At 36.9% G+C, this 20,370-nt stretch overlaps 1 protein-coding gene across 2 annotated transcripts in view; it reads left to right on the top strand.

Moving 5' to 3' along the window:
* pgap1 (post-GPI attachment to proteins inositol deacylase 1) overlaps positions 1-19,122 on the top strand; it is a 98,556-nt gene extending 79,434 nt beyond the window's left edge. The window contains exon 26 of one of the 2 annotated variants that reach the window (XM_022663431.2): positions 2,126-19,122. In XM_022663431.2, the coding sequence (XP_022519152.1) occupies positions 2,126-2,267 (142 nt within the window). In that variant the 3' untranslated portion in view covers positions 2,268-19,122. The other variant, XM_049485166.1, reaches the window with a different exon arrangement.
* Positions 19,123-20,370: the final 1,248 nt, after the last annotated feature.

Genomic DNA, 20,370 nt, shown 5'->3' with positions numbered 1-20,370 from the left:
CATATCTATGCACACAGCACACCTAATATTTGGTTAAAGGTCCCCTTCCGCTAAAATCCACTTTTTCTTATTCTTTCTGAAATACTATAGGTCTCTTTAAGTTGTATATGCATGCTGCATATGAAACCGTTTGACATTTTGAAACTGCCCAAGCACCGAATCACAAAGTCTGAAAAGAGTTTAGTAGTTAGTTCAGCTTAAAGAAACATTATCAATGCCGTGGGGAGGGGGATCCACACGGCCGTGGCGGGCACAGGGCTGTTTGACGCTGAACGACGCTGAGAGTCTGATGTTAAGCAAAGTTTAAGGGTTAACTTTACCTAGCACTCAGTGCTACATGTTCAACTAAGGCTGTATCTCTGAAAACATTTTGTTCTTTGAGTTTTAGATGTAAAATTGACTTTGGACAGAAGGCAGGTAGGTGTTCTTTATGCTGTTAGCCAATTAGTGGTGATATGTTTGCATGTATAAAAAATTAATAAGCAAGAGCCAAAACATTTTACATAAAAGTTGTTTACATGGCATTCATTCATAATAGAGACCGCAAATAGACATTTTAAAATGAATTTAAAAAACCATGAAATGAGACCTTCAAATGTCCAAAAGCATATTGAATCATGACAAAACATTGTTTACCATCAGTAAGCATCAGTAAGCTGCTTCTGGCCGAATTGTACACTGTGAAGTGTATATGTTCTCCTGGCAGATAATCAGCCCCAGCCTTAACAGTTAGTTAACAGTTATTGTGTTGATGGTTTCACTTTCTCATCTGACTATAAAGGCCTGTGCCTTGGTGGTTCCTGGACATTCAGTCCAATTCCCCCCCCCTGCTGAGTGGGAAGGTTTGGGTCTAATGTTTGTTAGAGTGTTTAAGGGATGTTAAAATGTCAATGGTAAAAAATGGCTGCAGCAGACATTCCTGACTAAACAAAGTTTTGCTCTGTCCTGGTAGATACTGTCCAACACTTGTATGTGTGTACAGAGAAGCTAATGAGAACTGGACATTAGGAGATTTTTTTCTTTCTTTTAAAGGTGTACGCAGTCATTCTGTCCCAGAAAAGGCACAGTTAAAAGAAAAAAAATAAAGGCCATGGCATTCATGTGCATAAGTATATGTAGATTCTGGGTATCCATAACAACACTGCTGTTTTCTAATTATTTTTCAATCTAAAAATGCATCAAACAATTCCACCTAGACCAGATTCATACCTGGTATTATTTTTATTTATTTATTTATTTAATTACATTTTTTTCCCATTTTCTCCCCAATTTAGCACAGCCAATTACCCAACCCACTCACTCGGACTCCCCCATCATTAGTAATGCCCCAACACACCAGGAAGGTGAAGACTAGCACATGCCTCCCTTTGATACAGGTGAAGCCAGCCACCGCTTCTTTTCGAGCTGCTGCTGATGCAGCATTGCCAAGCAGCCAGCACGTTCGGAGGAAAGCGCAGTGGCTTGGTTCCGATACATCAGCTCACAGACGCCCTGTGCTGCAGAAATCACCTCAGGAGTGATGTGGGGAGAGAGCGCCATCTACCCACCCCGAGGAAGCAGGGCCAATTTTGGAGTGCCGGCAGCTTGATGGCAAAGCTGCATGAGCGGGGTTCCGTAATTGGTATTATTATGCGTCCTGGGTATGCAGTAAAAGTGTAAACAGTTGTAAAAGGAATACAGTGCATCTCGAGAAGCGTAGTAGTCCCTTTACTCAAACCACGATCACATTTAAAGGAGATCAGAGGTGCATATGATCACATTATTATTGTTATTATAAGTGTCTTGGTACATACTGTTATCCACGTCACCACCTCATGGAGTAACTGCGATACTACACCTTCCTCTGCCCGCATGTGTTAGCTGAGCACAACACAATAACAAGCTAACAAGCTGTAAACAGCCCTGTCTCTAGGATGATGTATTTGTGATCGAATCACCCAGAAAAGTTAGCATTAGTATTAAATCTTAATGAGTAAACATGATTCTGTATAGGAGTCTGGCTGAATGCTGCTTACGCCTACATTAATGAGAAAATTGAAAATAAGAATTTTCAGTAGAGAATGGTTGTGCTGGGAGTGTCAATTGTGTTTTGAATGAGTTTATCTCTCTTTTTTTTTCTCTTCAGTAAGCTGATGCTGGGACTGACCTTCCACCTCCTGCTCCCTCTGTCAATCACCATGATGACCTTTTCTCCTCTGCACCTCTATCGGGTCACCCACTTCCTGTCTGCTGCTCTGACCCTGCTGGCCACTTCATGTTACCTTTGACCCTCTCCCAGGGCCACCAGGTAGTCATTGCACCTGTAAATGTAGTCCGGGCTGAGTTTCGACTCTTGGCCTGGATTAGACCGAAACAGCCTTAGCGTGAGCTACCTTGTGTTCTTAGCAGCTCACAATGATTCCACTGTCCTCAACCTCGCGGCCTGACTGACATGCTGCCACCAGCTTCTGAACAGGGTAATACATTCAGAAGTACCTGAGCATCTCTTATTTATTAATGGGGGGAGGGCAGATCTCTGATGTCAGTAATTTAACTTGTTTCTGATCTATTTCTGGTCTGTAGTTTTTTGGTTAAATGCCTGTATCAGTACAACACATTCACCCCACTGGCAGCAGTTCATTAGTCTATTTACAGCAATGATTCTTCATTTAGATATTCAGATCTTTGTTTATGTTCAACTTAACAGAAACATGCACGACCTGGTGCAGCCCAGTCCAGATGAGCTTCTGATGCCTTGTACACACTACGTGGTTTTAGCACGGTTTTATATTTGCTGACAAAAACCTCTAATCAGAGGTAAACTGTGATCACTCTGCACTTGCTTGTGTAGTGTTAACTGCTGAAATACCCTCGCCTCGCCCATCACTGAGCGAGTCACAGACACCTGGCAAATATCAAGCAGGTTTATTATGTACACCAGTCTGCAACTGTGACTCAAGAGCAGCAACTACCTACAGCCAATGGGATCTCAGAGAGAGAGAGCCTTGTGTCCAACCAATCTTCCGCATGGCATTGCTGGTTCACACATGCATTTATAGCTAATGTTTTCTTGTGGCTTTGGAAAGCAGCGGCACAAGTGTGCGATTTCCCATAGTGAAAAATGGTGCAATTTGTGTCCCTGTGTTGACTATTCTCATTACACGGAACCCAGGCATGTAGTGTGAAAGGCACAATGGCATGTCCTCTCAAAAGTGAGTAGTGTGAACCAGGCAAAATTAACTGAATGGTAACCTTTAGCCACCCTGGCTCAATGCAGACAGATTTGCCTTTCCTGTATTGCAGAATCGGAGCATATTCATACTTTTCTCGCACTGGTCATGTAAATAAGAAGTTTTATTTTGTGTTAAGCACCATGCTTAAGGTATTCTGTGGTCGAGGCAGTTTGTGTTTGCTTTAATTTATTATGGTAGATTAATATGTGTTGTGCTGTTTTTTTTTTTTTTTAATAGCCAGCTTATGTTGAAATGCAACACAACTGATAGCTTTTTGCTAAGCAGTAATTACCTTGATTACAGACAGCTTGCCTTTACTGTGTTGTGTTGGTCCTGCGCCCATCATGAAATGTCTGTGGGTTTTAAAGCCAGGTGTAAACACTTGTGCTGTAAATAAGATAATTTCTGTAATATCTGAGTAACATTATTAAGCTCGAGGCAGCAGGAAGAGTATTCAGACATGTTGCAGTCAGTTTGTATCGATCTGTTCTGTTAACAAATAATAATTGTTCCAAAGCAGGTCACAGTAACAATACCTTAAACATGACGCTTTGGTAATGTAATGCATAGTAAACACACATGACTGTCAGCGACTGATCTGACCCATCTTTTTTTTTGAGAGAGAGAGAGAGAGAGAGAGGTTGCTTTATTCATGCTTTTAAACATATATATAAACATAAAAAACGTTCAAGTGCACTAAAAGTAAAAATCTTATACTCTTTTTACCACTGGTAAATGATTTGAGTGTCTGTAGGGCATCTGTATGATGCTGTAAAATGCAAATTGCAGCCTTTAGATACACAGTGTAAAGTCATGGTCATCCTAGACTTCTAATGATTTATTCTAAACTGTTTGGGCACACTGAGCACTTTTTTGCAAAAAACAATTTTGCGTGCAAAACATTGTCAAGTTTTTTCTCTCATAAGTCCTTTAGAATCACATCAGGATGCGCAACAGTTTTAAAGACTTTTAAACACTGTATGTCTTCTGTTCAGTAGCTTCTGAATCGGACCAGCACTCAAGGGCAGTTTTGCTAGAAATGCACTGGAAGGAAATTTTGGCCAAAACAGAACAAAATTAAACATTTGACTGGATACTGATTCTTAAGATCCCTGACAATAAACCAACAAAGCACAATATATTTACCTCAGCAGTGCTACTCTTATGAAAATACTGCAGCACAAATTGATAAACTGATATCACAATGGAGTGAATTTTGCTGAGAGAAAAGTTAGACTGAAGCTAAGTTAGCTCAGCTAATGATATTATCCTGGCCCTGAATGGCTTATATATTTTAGCTGTAAAACTGAAGTAGCAAACTAAGCGAACTGGTGGCGAATGTGATAAATGATGGTTTTATTTAGTTTCATTCGAGTGTAGAGTTAAAAATGCTTGTTTGCACTTCAGTATTTCTGCTGCATTGTATACAGCACTGTCTGCCACCACACTGCTTAAAAAACTTCAAACATTTCAAAACAACTTACCCTATACCAAAAAATTTTTTTTAATAATTAACATTTATTTGGCTGAACAACAAAAGTGCCTTTTTTGGCATTTTTGGCCAAATAATTTTGGTTGGCAGATATTTGGTGCATATTTTTGCCTCAGTGTTCTGAATGCCTTTTCTACTAATTTCTATGTAGTTCCTATTATTGGGGTCATATTCTACACACTCCTACAATGAAGAACCCGCAGGGGCATTGCCTGAATTGTGAATTGTGTTTACTGTGTGCGTAAACAGTTACATTAATTTTAACTGTTTGTGCATGTGTTGTTATGAGTGTTGGATAACGAGTGTTTGTGTGTGTTTGTGCAGTGCAGCCTCGCTTTAACTCTTTGTGAGCTGGTGCACACATCAGTTTGGGTTTTTTGGTAAAGGTTGTAGAGATTCCTTGTTTTTCAGGGATGCTTAATGGTTTTAAAGTTTTTTATTGGTGTACACTGTGATGTGCTGTTTTTTATTAAGGCGAGAGACTGTATTTACATTTTTTTTTTTAATCTGATTTAGCTGGTTGTGGGTCAGGCAGGTCAGTGTTAGCTGCCTTACAGAACTAGAGGATCGTGGGTAAAAGGGCTGAGCTACACTGTGTAGCTATGTGTGTGCCTGCAGGGTTGAAGTTAGTATTTAATATGTTAATACAGTGTATCACAGAAGTGAATACACCCCTCACATTTCTGCAGATATTTAAGTATATCTTTTCTTGGGACAACACTGACAAAATGACACTTTTACACAATGAAAAGTAATCTGTGTGCAGCTTATATAACAGTGTAAATGTATTCTTCCCTCAAATTAACTCAAATACAGCCAGTAATGTCTAAACCACCGGCAACAAAAGTGAGTACACTCCTTAGGGAAAGTTCCGGAAGTGTCATTATTTTGTGTGGCCACCGTTATTTTCCAGAACTGCTTTAACTCTCTTGGGCATGGAGTTTACCAGAGCTTCACAGGTTACCACTGGAATGCTTTTCCATGACGACATCATGGAGCTGGCGGATACTCGAGACCTTCCACTAGAGGATGCTCCAAAGATGTTCTATTGGGTTTAGATCTGGAGACATCCTTGGTCAGTCCATCACCCTTACCCTGAGGCTCTTCAATAAAGCAGTGGTTGTCTTAGAGGGGTGTTAGGGATCATTATCATACTGGAACACTGCTCTGTAACCCAGTTTCCAGAGAGAGGGGATCATGCTCTGCTTCATGTGTGCCTCAATGAAGGTAACTCCCCAACACCTGCTGCACTCATGCAGCCCCAGACCATGGCATTTCCGCCAGCATGCTTTACTGTAGGCAGAACACACTTATCTATGTACTCCTCACCTGTTTGCCGCCACACATGTTTAAAATTAATTTTGCTCTCATCAGACCATAAGACGTGGTTGCAGTAATCCATGTTCTTTGTTAACATGTCTTTAGCAAACGGTTTGCGGGCTTTCTTGTGTACTGACTTTAGAAGAGGCTACCAATTTGATGTAGTGTGCAGTGTATGGTCTGAGCACTAACAGGCTGACCCCCCTACCTCTTCAATCTCAGCAGCAATACTCTTGTGCCTATCTTTCAAAGGCAGCATTTGGACGTAACGCTTAGTACGTGTATTCAGCTTCTTTGGACGACCAACACGAGGTCAGTTCTGAGTGGACTCTGCTTTTTTAAAATGCTGGATGATCTTGGCCACTGTGCTGCAGCTCAGTTTCAGGCTGTTGGCAATTTTCTTGCAGCCTTCGTCATCTTTATGTAGTGCAACAATTCGTCTTTTAAGATCCTCAGGGAGTTCTTTTCAATGAGGTGCCATGTTGGAACTTTCAGTGACCAGTATGAGAGAGTGTGAGAGCTGTACTACAAAATTGAAAAATTTAACACACCTGCTCCCGATGCTCACCTGAGACCTAGTTACGAGAGACATGACATTTTGGATGGAAAATGACAAGCACTGCTTAATTTGGACATTTAGGAGTGTAGTCTCTTAGAGGTGTACTCACTTTTTTTGCCAGTGGTTTAGACGTTTGAATACATTTACACTGTTAAATAAGTGGCACACAGACTAGTGTCATTTTGTCGTGTTGTCCCATAAAAAGATATACTTAAATATCTGCAGATATATATGACACACATATATATATATATAATGTCATATGAAAAATTTGGACACCCCTATTAATCTTAATCATTTTTAGTTCTAAATATTTGGGTGTTTGCAACAGCCATTTCAGTTTATTTTCCTTAATAAATAAAATCATCATGTAAAAAGTAATTACATTTACCCAGGTAATATTTGTGTAATATTATAGTTTGTTTGATAATCTGAAAAATGTAAGTATGACAAAAATGCAAAATAAAAATAAATCTGTAAGGTGGCAAATATATTTTCACGCACTGTACATACATATATATATATATTTGTGTTCAAACTTATTCAACCCCACTGCATTCTTTTAACCAGTTTAACATTTATTTTTATAATATATAGTATAGTATAATAGACAAATGCAACTTAAATTACAACAATATATTTTTTTTATATTCCAACAAATGTCTTTTGTGATTTCCTCATTGACAAAATTATTTAACAACTACTTAATACAACTTCCTTCGGCAGTAAAAATGTCCTTAAGATGTAAAACATAGCTTGACACAAGATTTTGCAGCGATCAGCAGGAGATTCCCTGTGCCTAAAAAAAAAAAAGAGAAACAGCTCCAGAACATGACTGACCCACCACCATGCTTCACATTAGGCAAGGTTTTCTTTTCTGTATAAGCTTCCACCTTTCGAGTTTCTAATTCATTTTAAATTGCTGCTTGTTACTTTTCTGTTCACACCTACAGGTGCTTTTGAGGTCTGTTTAACAATACAATTGAAACTCCTGTTCTTAAAAGTGGTTTAAGGGCTTAAACTATTTTATTAATGAGAATCGCAAAAAGGAAAATTGTTGGAATATTAGAAAAACTATTGTTGTAATTTAAGTTGCATGTATCTGTTCTAGTAGTCCTTATTTGATCTGATTGTGAAAAGGATAAAAAAAATAAATGTTGAACTTGCTTAAACACTTTACTGCAGTTGGGGCTAAAGAAGTTTGAGAACAACTGTATATAATATATATGTATGTATAGGAATGGCGTCTCACGCTGTGTTATTATGACGATATTGCCCACAACAATGTCACAATACTGTGATTCTGTGATACTTAATATATCAATACAAGACAATTCTCTACGATACAAAAGCAACTTCAAAGCTCTTCAGCATTACTAAAGAGGATAAAGTACTTCTAATTAAACTAAGTAAACACCAGTATTTCATTGTTCTATTATATAAGTTACTGTAAACATTTTATCCAAAAAAAAAAATTATTTATTTTTAAAAGAGCATTTATTTGCAGAAAATGAGAATCGGTTCAAATAATTTAAAAAGATGCAGAGCTTTCAGACCTCAAAGAATGCAAAGAAAAACAGATCATATTAATTTAGAAACAACAGTAATAATGTTTAAGAAAAAAAACAATATTTGTTCCTGATTTTTAATTACAACATTCATATGTCTCCATCAGTCTTACACAGTGCAAAAATTCATACCGTTCAGCTTTATTTGATTGCTTGCGACTATCCATCTTTCTCTTTATCACATTCTAGAGGTTTTCAATGGGTTTCAGATCTGGAGATTGTGCTGGCCATGACAATGTCTTGATATAGTGGTTCCACATCCTCAGAATTGGGAAACATTGGCAAGTTTTCTTCCATGATCAGCTTAAATAAGCTTAAATCATGTAACCTTATAGTCTCTTGCAAACTTCAGCCTGGCTCTCCTTTGCTTCTCATTAATGAAAGGCTTTTTCTAGCTTTATATAACTTGACCCCTGCATTCAGAAGCTGTTATTTTTGTGCACATTACCTCAGCTGCCATTTGCCGTTCTTTTTGTAGGTCACTTGATGTCATCCTGCAGTTGCTGACTGTCATTTGAATAAGTTGTCAGTCAATCTGCTTATGAGATGCACTGTTTTTTTCTGTTCTCTTATTTTCTGCAAAAAATGCCCCAAATGACTATATTAATTTGTAATTTGGATGAAATGTCAGTAATTTGTTGAATAAAACAATCTTAATATCACACACACACACACACACCTGCAATTCTGTCAGATAATGCTCCATTTCTCCCAGAAAATGATTGCAATTACAAATGCTTTTATATTAAAATGTTCATTTAATTTGTCTTCAATGGAAAACTACAAAAAGAATTGTCAAAAAGCCAAATTGGATATAATTCCACACCAAACATAAAAAAGGGGGGTGGACAAAAGTATTGAAAATTCATGTGATGCTTCTCTAATTTGTGTAATTAACAGCACCTGTTACTTACCTGTTGCACATAACAGGTGGTGGCAATAACTAAATCACACTTGCAGCCAGTTAAAATGGATTAAAGCTGACTTAACCTCTGTCCTGTGTCCTTGTGTGTACCACATTGAGCATGGAGAAAAGAAAGAAGACCAAAAAACTGTCTGAGGACTTAAGAAGCAAAATTGTGAGGAAGCATGGGCAATCTCAAGGCTACAAGTCCATCTCCAAAGACCTGAATGTTCCTGTGTCATTGTGCGGATGGTGGATAAAGTACCTCGACTAACATCCAAACAAGTTCAATCTGCCCTGCAGTCTGAGGGTACAACAGTGTCTGTCGGCGTCTGAATGAAAAGAGACTCTATGGTAGGATACCCAGGAAGACCCCACTTCTGACCCAGAGACATAAAAAAGCCAGGCTGGAGTTTGCCCTGATGTTTTGGGGTTGCTTTGCTGCCTCAGGCACTAAACTGCTTGACCATATGCATGGCCAGTGTTGGGAAGGTTACTTTTAAAATTTAATCCCTTACAGATTACTGATTACATCACTCAAAATGTAATTTGTAACGTAATCAGTTACGTTACTTCAAGTGAGTAACGTAATCTGATTACTTTGGAGTGGGCTCCTTTTTTAGCCCAGGAGTTTCATGCCAAAATCCAGCCCATTTTTTCCATGGAGCAGGAATTTGAATAAATAAAACAGCAGCTAGATCTTACAATGCCTTTTTATTGCATATACGTACAAGTATATGTTGGTTAACAGAACACCCTTTACTTAAAGATGTTCTATTCAAATTTAAATCAGATAAAGATTTAAAAGGTAAAAAATTAAAATTTTATGAATTAATATTACTCAGAAGTAGTGCTGGGCGATATAGGAAAAATCTTTTTTTATTTTTTTTTTCACCATAACGATATATATCATGATATACCACATTAATATAAATCAATTATAAATACATTAACAAACACAAAAATAAGGGTATTCAATCTTATTTCAGTTCGTTTTAGTTTTTCTTTTATTTACCGTTTTAATTAGTTTTAGTTAAGGAGACGTTTCGTTAACAATAAGACTTGGTTACTTAGCTATATGGTGATTATCATGCCATAGCTTTATATAAAATTAAAATAGTATTAAACATCTGACATCACAGACTATTTCCTGGAGCCCGACCAGCCGAGGAAAGTGACGTGCTGCGTGACGTTCAGTCTCTCAGCCTGCCAGTCAGACTACAGTGTCAGCATATAAATCAGGTGCGTTTTCGTACAGGACAAACCATTCAAACATGCGGATGAGCTCTCAGCACCCGATTTAAAAAATCAGAGAGTGTATGTCTGGCTTAAAATAATTAGATACAGCTATTAAATGAATAAATCAACATTCATTTAAAAGACCAGGGAGCCGTTATGTATGCTAACAAGCTAATAACAATATTTAATAAAAACAGAAAAATAGATATAAAATAGGAAAATAACCAACTAAACTAAGCTCAAAATGCTAAAAGAAATATAATCTAACGAATTCTAAAAGATCAAAACGAAATAGTGAATCCTCAAAGCAGTAGCTTAAAGACAGAATATAAAACTTTACCAGATTCAAAATTATGAATCTTAATTCTAATAAACAAGGCATATTTCGCCCGAAATGTTTATTTCCTGAGAGGACATACAGCTAAATAGGCTAGATACTGAAAAGCAGAGATTCTAGGCTTTAAAATGGCATATTGGGTGTACATAATTATTCATAAACACAGCAAGATATTAACTTTGAAATATTTCTTGCCCGTCGGCGGGCCAGGGCGTGTTAAGAGGTTAATGATGTTTTTTGGGCTCTACAAAAGAAACTACGCTAAATCACATAGCAAATGTTGCCCAATAGCTGACAATTCAAGATTATTTCCAAATCTCTGTTTACCGGCTGCGGCTAACAAGTTTGTTAATTTTGCACATTTGGCAGCTTCTTCTTCCATCTTCTTTCTTTATTTTAGTCTGGCCTTTTCGGCTCCGCCTGGCCTCTTTTTACCCTCCATCACAGCTGACTGACGCTTCGTGCTATTCTGTTGCTGTATTTAATTTTATCACTTCAGAAAAGACCACTCGAACCAACCAACTCAAACATTTGGGTCAGGCTCCATTGCGCGGACTAGCACTGTCTGATAAACAGGTGAGGGTGTCTGACGTGAGTGACGCCTCACCAATATTCTGGCCAGGAGGTTGTGAATCATAGAATATTCTGATGTCGTGATTTATGTGAATGTGATTGCGTTTTGTCAGTGTTGGATTGGAAGACCAAAAATAGGAAAGTACCGCAATGTAATCCATTTATTTTAGCAGAGTAACTGTAATCTGATTACCACTTACTGAAGCAGTGACTGTAACGGATTACAGTTACTCATAATTTGTAATCTGATTACGTAACGCCGTTACATGTATTCCGTTACTTCCCAACAGTATGCATGGCATTGTGAAGTCTGAAGACTACCAACAAATTTTGCAGCATAATGTAGGGCCCAGTGTGAGAAAGCAGTGTGAGGTCATGGGTCTTCCAGCAGGACAATGACCCAAAACACACTTCAAAAAGCACTAGAAAATGGTTTGAGAGAAAGCACTGGAGACGTTTTTTTTTCATTCTCTTTTGTGTTTTTTTTTAATTGCAAGCAAAATAAATGAAGATATTAACAGCAAAGCATTTGTGATTGCAATCCTTTTCTGGAAGAAATTGAGTATTATCTGACAGATTTGCAGGGGTCAGCACTGTATATTGGAGATCAAAATTAAAACACTTTTTTTCTGCATTGATTAACATTTGTAAGATTTTTTTTGTCAATGATATACCATGCCATCAGTGTTTTACAAATTAACTAAAGTATATCAATAAAATGTTTTTTTTTTTTTTTTTTTTTTTTTTTTTAAATGGTCATGATCATAATTACAGAACAGTCACCAATCAGTAGGAAGTGTAAAGGCCTTTGAATTACTGAATTAATTCAGCACATCTGCGGCCACAAGACATCACTCTTACAGTGCTCTGGTGTGATTTTGGTCCACTCTTCTTCCAGTCTCTTCCACAGTTCTGTGGGGGTTGTGGGTTTCTTGGCCATCATTTTATTACCAAGGATTTTCCATTGCGTTTTTAGGACTGGCGATTTCATTGTTTTAATGTTTTTAGTTTTAAGGAACTGTTTTACCCACCTTTTCAGAGAGGCATTTTCCTGCATGAACATTGTTGGCTAATTAAGTGATGGATGCAAGAAAGCAACCTTGTGTTGTTAAAGGAGGTTCTGATGCACACTTGCATTCACTTTACTTTTTAAAATATACTTTATTATTGCATTCACTTTACTATGTACAGTCATGTGAAAAAATTAGAACACTCTATGAAAGCCTGTATATTTCTTAACATATTTGGACATGTGGATATTTAATATCCAAGTAATATAAGTAAACAATTAAAAAGTAAGGAAAGCCTTTTTACAACTTTCTGTATGGAAATTAATAAGAATGCAATTTCTGGTGAGTAATAAATTAGGACCCCACTATATATTGACCCACTTAAAATAGTTAAGATCACACACAGGTGTATCACATCAGGTGCACATGATCAGAACATCGTTACCCAGCATTTTGAATGAGGCTTGCCCTATTTAAACCTCAGAAATTTAGTTTGGTGTGTCCCTGACAGTTGAAGTAAGAGTGAGCACCATGGTGAGATCCAAAGTGCTGACTGATGCCCTCAGAAAGAAGATTGTGGCTGCGTATGAGCCTGGGAAGGATATCAAAAGAAGATCTCAAAAGAGTTTGACGTCAGCCATTCCAGCATCGGGAAAATTGTTTACAAGTGGAGGACATGCAAAACAACTGTGACCACGCCCAGGTCTGACCTTCCAAGCAAGTTCACCCCAGAGCAGAATGCAAAATGCTAAAAGAAGTCACGAAAATTAAAAAATTTCATCACAGGACCTACAGCAGGTTCTTGCTACTGTCAATGTGAACGTGCATGACTTAACTATCAGAAAGAGACTAAACAAGTTTAATTTTCATAGGAGGTGTGCAAGGAGGAAACCATTGTTTTCTAAAAAAAACATTAAGGCCAGACTGAAGCTTCCCAGAGAGAATGCAGACAAAGACCAGAACTTCTGGAGTAATGTTTTTTGGACAGATGAGCCTAAATATTTGGACACCAGAACAGAATACATGTTTGGCGTAAACCAAACAGCATTCCAAAAAAAAGAAACCTATACCAACTGTGAAGCTTGGAGGTGGAAGTGTTCTGGTTTGGGAATGCTTTGCTGCAGCAGGACCTGGCAGCTCTCAATCATATAAATTCTGCTGTGTATCAGAGGGTGCTGGAGGAACCTGTGAGACCATCTGTAAAAAAAATTAAAGCTAAAGCGGAACTGGACCCTGCAACATGACAATGACCCAAAACATACCAGTAAATCCACCAAGGACTGGCTAAAAACTAAGAAGTGGAGAGTCCTGGAATGGTCAAAAGTCAAAGTCCAAAATCTCAGTTCAGTTGAAATGCTGTGGAGTGATTTAAAAAAAGCTGTACATGCAAGAATTCCCTTAAACATGTCAAAGCTGAAATATTTCTGCATTGAGGAGTGAGGCAATTTTTCTTCAGCTCAATGTCAGAGATTGGTAAGTGACTACAAGAAGCATCTCACTGGTGTTATTTCAGCCAAAGAGGGCAACACTAGTTATTAGAGGGTGGGGTGTCCTAACTTTTTCTTCCATTATAATATGCATTTTTGTTCATAACTTTTGTTTCATGAGTAAAACAATGTTAATTGCAATTAAATAAATAGATTGCACATTATTATGTGAACATTTTTTTAATGAAGAGCTGACTATTTCAATTTTTTCACATGACTGTTGCTGTATGAGAGTTTCAGCAAAACATTTCCCAAATCATAACATTTACTCTATCTTTCACTGACTTCTTTATATACTTTGGGGTTAGCCTTTACCAAGTTTGTTGACGGACATAATGGTTTCCATCAGACCCAAATAAATGAAACTTGCTTTCATCACTAAAATGAACTCTGGACTCTTCTCCTCTGTCCACACAGCATGCTGAGATGAGTCTAGCCTTTTGATTCCTTCTGCTAATGAGAGGTTTGGTCACTGCAAAGTGGGCTTTCAGTACAAATGCTCTTTAACGTCGAGATACTGTATGAACAGACCCTTACCCTGTTCAGTGCTGAACTGGCAAGCGATTTTATCTGCAGCGTTGAAACGATTACCCATGGAGATTCTCTGTATTATCCTGTCCTCTTTTGCATTTGTCGTTTGTGGGCGACCAGCCTTCTTGGGGGAAATGAGTGAGTGGTGTTGTAAAACGCAATGTTCTGGAAATCACAGACTTGGAATGACCAACTTATCTTGCTATGGCTGATAGGGTCACCCCTTTGGCCTTCATCTGGACAACCTGCTGCCAAAGGATTTAAGTCACCAGTTTTGCAAAGTCGGTAAAAACTATAAAGTTAGGTCTGACAGTTAAATAGGGTTTTTCTTATAACTAAGTAAATTAGCATCAGGGGCCAGATTAACACTAATAACTTGCAGGTATATGAAAGTGTTCTCTATTTTTTCGGTTATCACATTCAAGTTTTTTTATGTTATGCTTTAGAATATAAACAATTTTTGAAATAGCTTAAAATATTGCAGTTTTACTCCTGTTACGATAATCATTGACATCAGATTAAATAGATCTTGACATTTAGGAAATTCTGTTTTGTTCACTAATTTTGATCTCCAATGTATACACTCCACTGGTAAGGCCTAGTTTTAAAGGTCCCCCCTCCCCCAAAAATTACAGTGTTGTGAAAAAGTGTTTGCCCCCTTCCTGATTTCCTGATTTTTTTATGTTTGTCACATTTAAATGTTTTGGAACATCAAACCAATTTAAATATTAGTCAAAGACAACACAGGTACACACAAAATGCTATTTTTAAATAAAGGTGTTTATTATTAGGGCAGAAAAAATCCAAACCTACATGGCCCTGTGTGAAAAAGTGATTGAAGTGTGTGTTTGTGACACCTGAGTACACTATATCTAGCCACACCAGGCCTGATTATAGCCACACCTGTTCTCAGTCAAGACATCACTTAAACCTGCCTGACAAAGTGAAGTCCACCAAAAATCCTTAAAAGCTACGCATCAAGCCGAGATCCAAAGAAATTCAGGAACAATTGATAAAGAAGGTAATTGAGATCTATCAATCTGGAAAGGGTTATAAAGCCATTTCCAAAGCTTTGGAATTGCAGCGAACCACAGTGAGAGCCATTGTCCACAACAGTGGTGAACCTTCTTCCCAGGAGTGGCCGGCTGCCGAAAATTCATCCAAGAGGTCACAAAAGACCCACAACAGCATCCAAAGAACTGCAGGCCTCCCCTGCCTCAGTTAAGGTTCATGAATCCACCATCAGAAAGAGACTGAGTAAAAATGGCGTACATGGCAAAGTTCCTAAATTAAAACCACTGCTGAGCAAAAAGAACATTAAAGCTCGTCTTTAAACTTTTCCAGAACACATCTGATCCCCAAGACTTTTAGGAAAACATTCTGTGGACCGATGAGACAAAAGTTGAACTCTTTGGAAGGTGTGTGTTCTGGCGTAAAAGAAACACTGCATTCCAGAAAAAGATCATTATACCAACATGGTGGTGGTAGTGTGTGATGGTCTGTGTTTTGCTGTCTTTGACTAATATTTAAATTGGTTTGATGTTCCGAAACATTTAAATGTGAAAAACATGCAAAAAATCAGGAAATCAGGCAAACCCTTTTTCACACCACTGTAAATGTGATTAATCCCACTTTTTGTTCAATTTCACTACAACCAGGCCTGATTACTGCCAGACCTGTAGAATCAAGAAATCACTTAAATAGAACCTGTCTGACACCAATTAAACAGCTAAAAGATCTTAAAACACATTATGCCCTGATCTAAAGACATTTAAAAACAGTAATTGTAACTTTGCCTGTCCATACAGAATACACATAAAAATGAATCCGTTTTATTCTGTTAAAGTAAATAAGAAAGGTAACCTAGAGACTTTCTGCTTTGCATATACCCAAAAAACATGAGATGCTTTGTGTAAACCTATACTATTGTTTAAAAGTTTGGAATTAGGGATTTTCACATCCAGTCCTTTTGTTTTACCACTGTGCTGCTCCTGAGTCACCCATCCTTTTAAAGTACTGCTAGTACTGAACACTATTACTGAACACTGTTGGAGGTGAATGTTTTAAAAAGCTAAAATAAGCTAAAATACAATATTCCAGAATGTTTCCTCATATAATACGCTCCTGAAACAAAAGTACATTTATCGAAGTATTAACTGAAAGCATAGTAACCCAAATTACTGCATTATCATTAGGGAAACACAGATGGTTTAGGTACTTGGGTCAGGCTGGGGTCTAAACATGGGGTGCAGTTTTTGTCATTATTGAATTCTTGTTCTTATAAAATGTCTCTTCTTAAAATGTCCTACTTTAAATATTACAACTAAAAATATTGTTTATTATAGTTAAATCAGTTTTAAAACATTTAAGGACATAAATGAATGTAGCGGTGATTCCAAACATTTGAATAATGGCTTTTTTTTGTACTGACCTGTAATAAAGGGATTTTGTGTGTAAACTCTTGTAATTCAGGCCTTCATCTTGTGGCGATTTCTTAGCTAATTACAGAAATTCAGGTTGATTTGTCGGTTAAACCTGCAGTAGGTGGTTAACGGGAGCTTTTACTGTGGCCGCTGTTGATGCAATTAATAAAAGTTTGTTGTAATTAACGAAAGCTACATTTCTTAATACATTTCTTAAGGATCAGTGTGTCAGTGTGTATTTCAAGAATGCCATAAATAATTGTTCAGAATGATTTTAAGATGTTTTTAACTATAACTAAGTGTAACTTTATACAGTTAAATCAGTTCAATTAACGCAAACCCAGACATCTGCTAATTGTTGAATTCAGCAGATGGTGAAGTGACCAAGTGAACATTTGTTAATTCTTAGGTTTAAAGTGTCTTGTGGAGTTGTGGTGGACTTTGATGATTTTATTTTACTGGGGTTTCTGTTTTATTTTTGTATAGTGTATTTTACGGAATATAAGGTGCACCGTATTTAAAGACATTATAAGGTTCGCAGTAGTGCTAGCTGCGGTTAGCATCGCTTAGCGCTAGTAAATGCCACCTGACAGCACTACAACTGAGAAACCCTGAGTGTTCCAGTAACCCAGGGTGCTATCTGCTCATTACAACCTGACTGGTAAAATTCATACATAAGGCGCACCGGATTAAAAGGCTCATTGTCGATTATAGATGATCCCAGATGGAAATTCTGGGTGTAAAATTGTCAGTAAAAAATTACAGTGCGAAAATTACCATATATATACAGTGGTGTGAAAGTCTTACGTTTTTTTTTTTTTAAGATTATCAAACAAACTTTAATATCAAACAAATAATACCTAAGTAAATATAAAAATAAGGGGAAAAATATCCAAACCAATCTAATATCCAAACAAATCTGTTTAAAAAAGTGTTTGACTGTGATTAATCACACTCAGGAAAGCTGAGTTCAATTTCACTACTACAACCAGGCCTGATTACTGCCAGACCTGTAGAATCAAGCAATCTCTTACAGAGGTATGAAAAAGTTTGGTCTTCCCTGATAATTTTCATGATTTTCTTTTATAAATCATTGGTTGTTTGGATCTGCAATTTCAGTTAAATATATCATATAGCAGATGATATTTGAGAAGTGAAATAAACAAAATTAGGCAGATACATACATTTGGTCACCCTTGTCGTTTTATTGATTTGAATATCTTTAGCACTATTTATTGGAACACATTGGAATTTATTTGGCAAGCTCATTTACCTTTGAACTACATAAATACACAGATTAATCCAATTATGAGAAAGGGTTAAGGAGCCAATTGCAAGTTTTTCTTCTCTTTGCATCTTCTCTGGAGAGTGGCAACATGGGAGCCTCAAAACACAACTCTCAAATGACCTGAAAAAAAGATTTTAGGGAAATCTTGCTTTCCCTAAAAGGGTTTAGGGAAAGCATACTAAAAGCTATTTCAGAGATTTCAGCTGTTAGTTTTCTCTGTGAGACCACATACTAGTTCTAGTTAAGGCCTGAAGTAGCAGGTCAAGAAAAATCAGAGGAAAAGGATGTTGAAAACAGTCATAGTTGAACCACAGAGCAGCTGCAAACACCTACAACATCATCTTGCTGCAGATGGAGTCACTGTGATCGTTCAGCTATTCAGCACACTTTACACACGGAGAGGCTGTATGGGAGAGAAATGTAGAAAAAGCCTTTTCTGTGCACATGCTACAAACGCTTGAAGTATGCTAAAGCTAAAGCACAATTGGAATAAGGTGCTGTGGACTGATGAAACTAAAATAGAGTTATTTAGATCGCAGTATGCATGCCAGAAAAAGAATGCTTTAAGAGCATTTGGGAGTAATTGGGGTCTGCAGCAGGACAAAGATCCAAAACACACAAACAATTCTACCTCTAAATGGCTTAAAAAACTAAATGATGGTTTTGGAGTGGCCTAGTCAAAGTCTGATTAAGATGATGGGACATGATCTTAAACAGGCTGTTCATGCTCGAAAACCCTCTATATGTCTGATTTAAAACAATTCTGCAAAAAAAAAAAAAAAAAATGGGCAAAACTTTCCTCCACAGAGATATGAAAGAATCATTGCCAATTATGAGTAAAGCTTGATTGCACTTGTTGCCGTCAATGTGCCCAACCAAGTTATTAGGTTTAGGGGCAAACACTTTTTCACATGGGGCTTGATTGGTTAGAATATTTATTTTTTCCTTTAATAAATAAAATTTAAATGCCTTTTTTCTATTCACTCAGGTTATCTTTGTCTGATATTAAAGTTTGTTTTATCATCTGGAAAAATAGCAGTATAACAAAAAAGCAAAAACTAAAGAAATGTGTAGGGGGAAATACATTATATATGTGTTTATATTTTAAAAAGTCATTTTACATTATGTGTGTTCAATTTGTGTGACCCGTTGCAGTACAAATAAATATTCATTATAGTAGCGAGTCTGTCTTATTCTGTGTTGATTTCTACAATCGTTTTAGAGAAAATACACTATTTTCTCCTCAGCCTCTTTAACCCTTGAACTACAGCTCAATCATTTGGTAGAGTACAGTTGAGTCCGTATCTTATTAATGAAGGTGGTAACTGAACTTAACCTGATTGTCCCATCTCTATCAGTAGAAATGTTAGGATTATCTATAACAGACACTTTGTTGTTATTATTTTGCATATGTGGTGTTTTTTTTTTTTGTTTGTTTTTTTGCAAATAACAATTTATTGAATTGTGGTTTGTGTTCTGATTTTAACACAGTGTTATTTTAACTGTGTCATATAGGTATATATTGAAAACTTTTGGGTTTAATTGACACTGGTTACTACAGAGGATCTTAACTAATTATTAATTAACACTAGATAAGACAATTAAATATTTTGTAAACAAAAACATCAGTTCATTATTATTTACAAGACTTTAAGGCATTAACCTTTAATGTTTAACAATGTCTTATGTAGTGTCAACTCATAATTAATTGAGATATTACTGAACCACATAAAAATGTTGTTTACTGTCCTAAGTACTGTTTTTTTGTGACCCTTATTGTAAAGTTTTGCCAAAATAACATTGTTTTGATGATTGCAACAGAAAAATACAAATATGTTCTATTGTGTTTTTTTTTTCATGCTGAAGACATTAAATGGTGACAAAATACAGTGCTAATTCATTCTGGTCCAGAACGATAGATGCACATAGAGAATATGGAGGTAACAGTGCAAACATCAACACGACTACCATCCATAACGCAACAGCCCAAAGATGTTACATAACAGTCCTGACTCGTACTATCCCTGTTTCTGGTGTACTAGAGTACTAACCTGTGTTAAATAGCCCTCCTCTACTCTCCTGCAGCTTTCCAAGATTCAATAATTTTGTGCTTTTTGGCCCAGCACTCTTTACAATGTGAGCTTAAGGGCATATTTTGCCCCAAATAAATCGCTATTTATCTATAAATCGTTATCTAGGCTCAAAGTAGCTCCACACCTCATTGGTAGAATCTGGAGAGCTCTGACATTTAAAACGAGGCATTAAGAACATATACTGCTAAAAAAAAAATAAAGGGAACACTCAAATAACACACTCCAGATTTAAATGAATGAAATATTCTCATTGAATACTTTGTTCTGTACAAAGTCGAATGTGCTGAAAACAAAATCACACAAAAATCATCAGTATAGATCAAATGTATTAACC

The sequence above is a fragment of the Astyanax mexicanus genome, chromosome 11 (genome assembly GCF_023375975.1).
Source record: "Astyanax mexicanus isolate ESR-SI-001 chromosome 11, AstMex3_surface, whole genome shotgun sequence".
Taxonomy (NCBI): domain Eukaryota; kingdom Metazoa; phylum Chordata; class Actinopteri; order Characiformes; family Acestrorhamphidae; genus Astyanax; species Astyanax mexicanus.
Note: the sequence above shows the minus strand (reverse complement) of the source record. Positions and strands in the feature narration are given on the sequence as shown.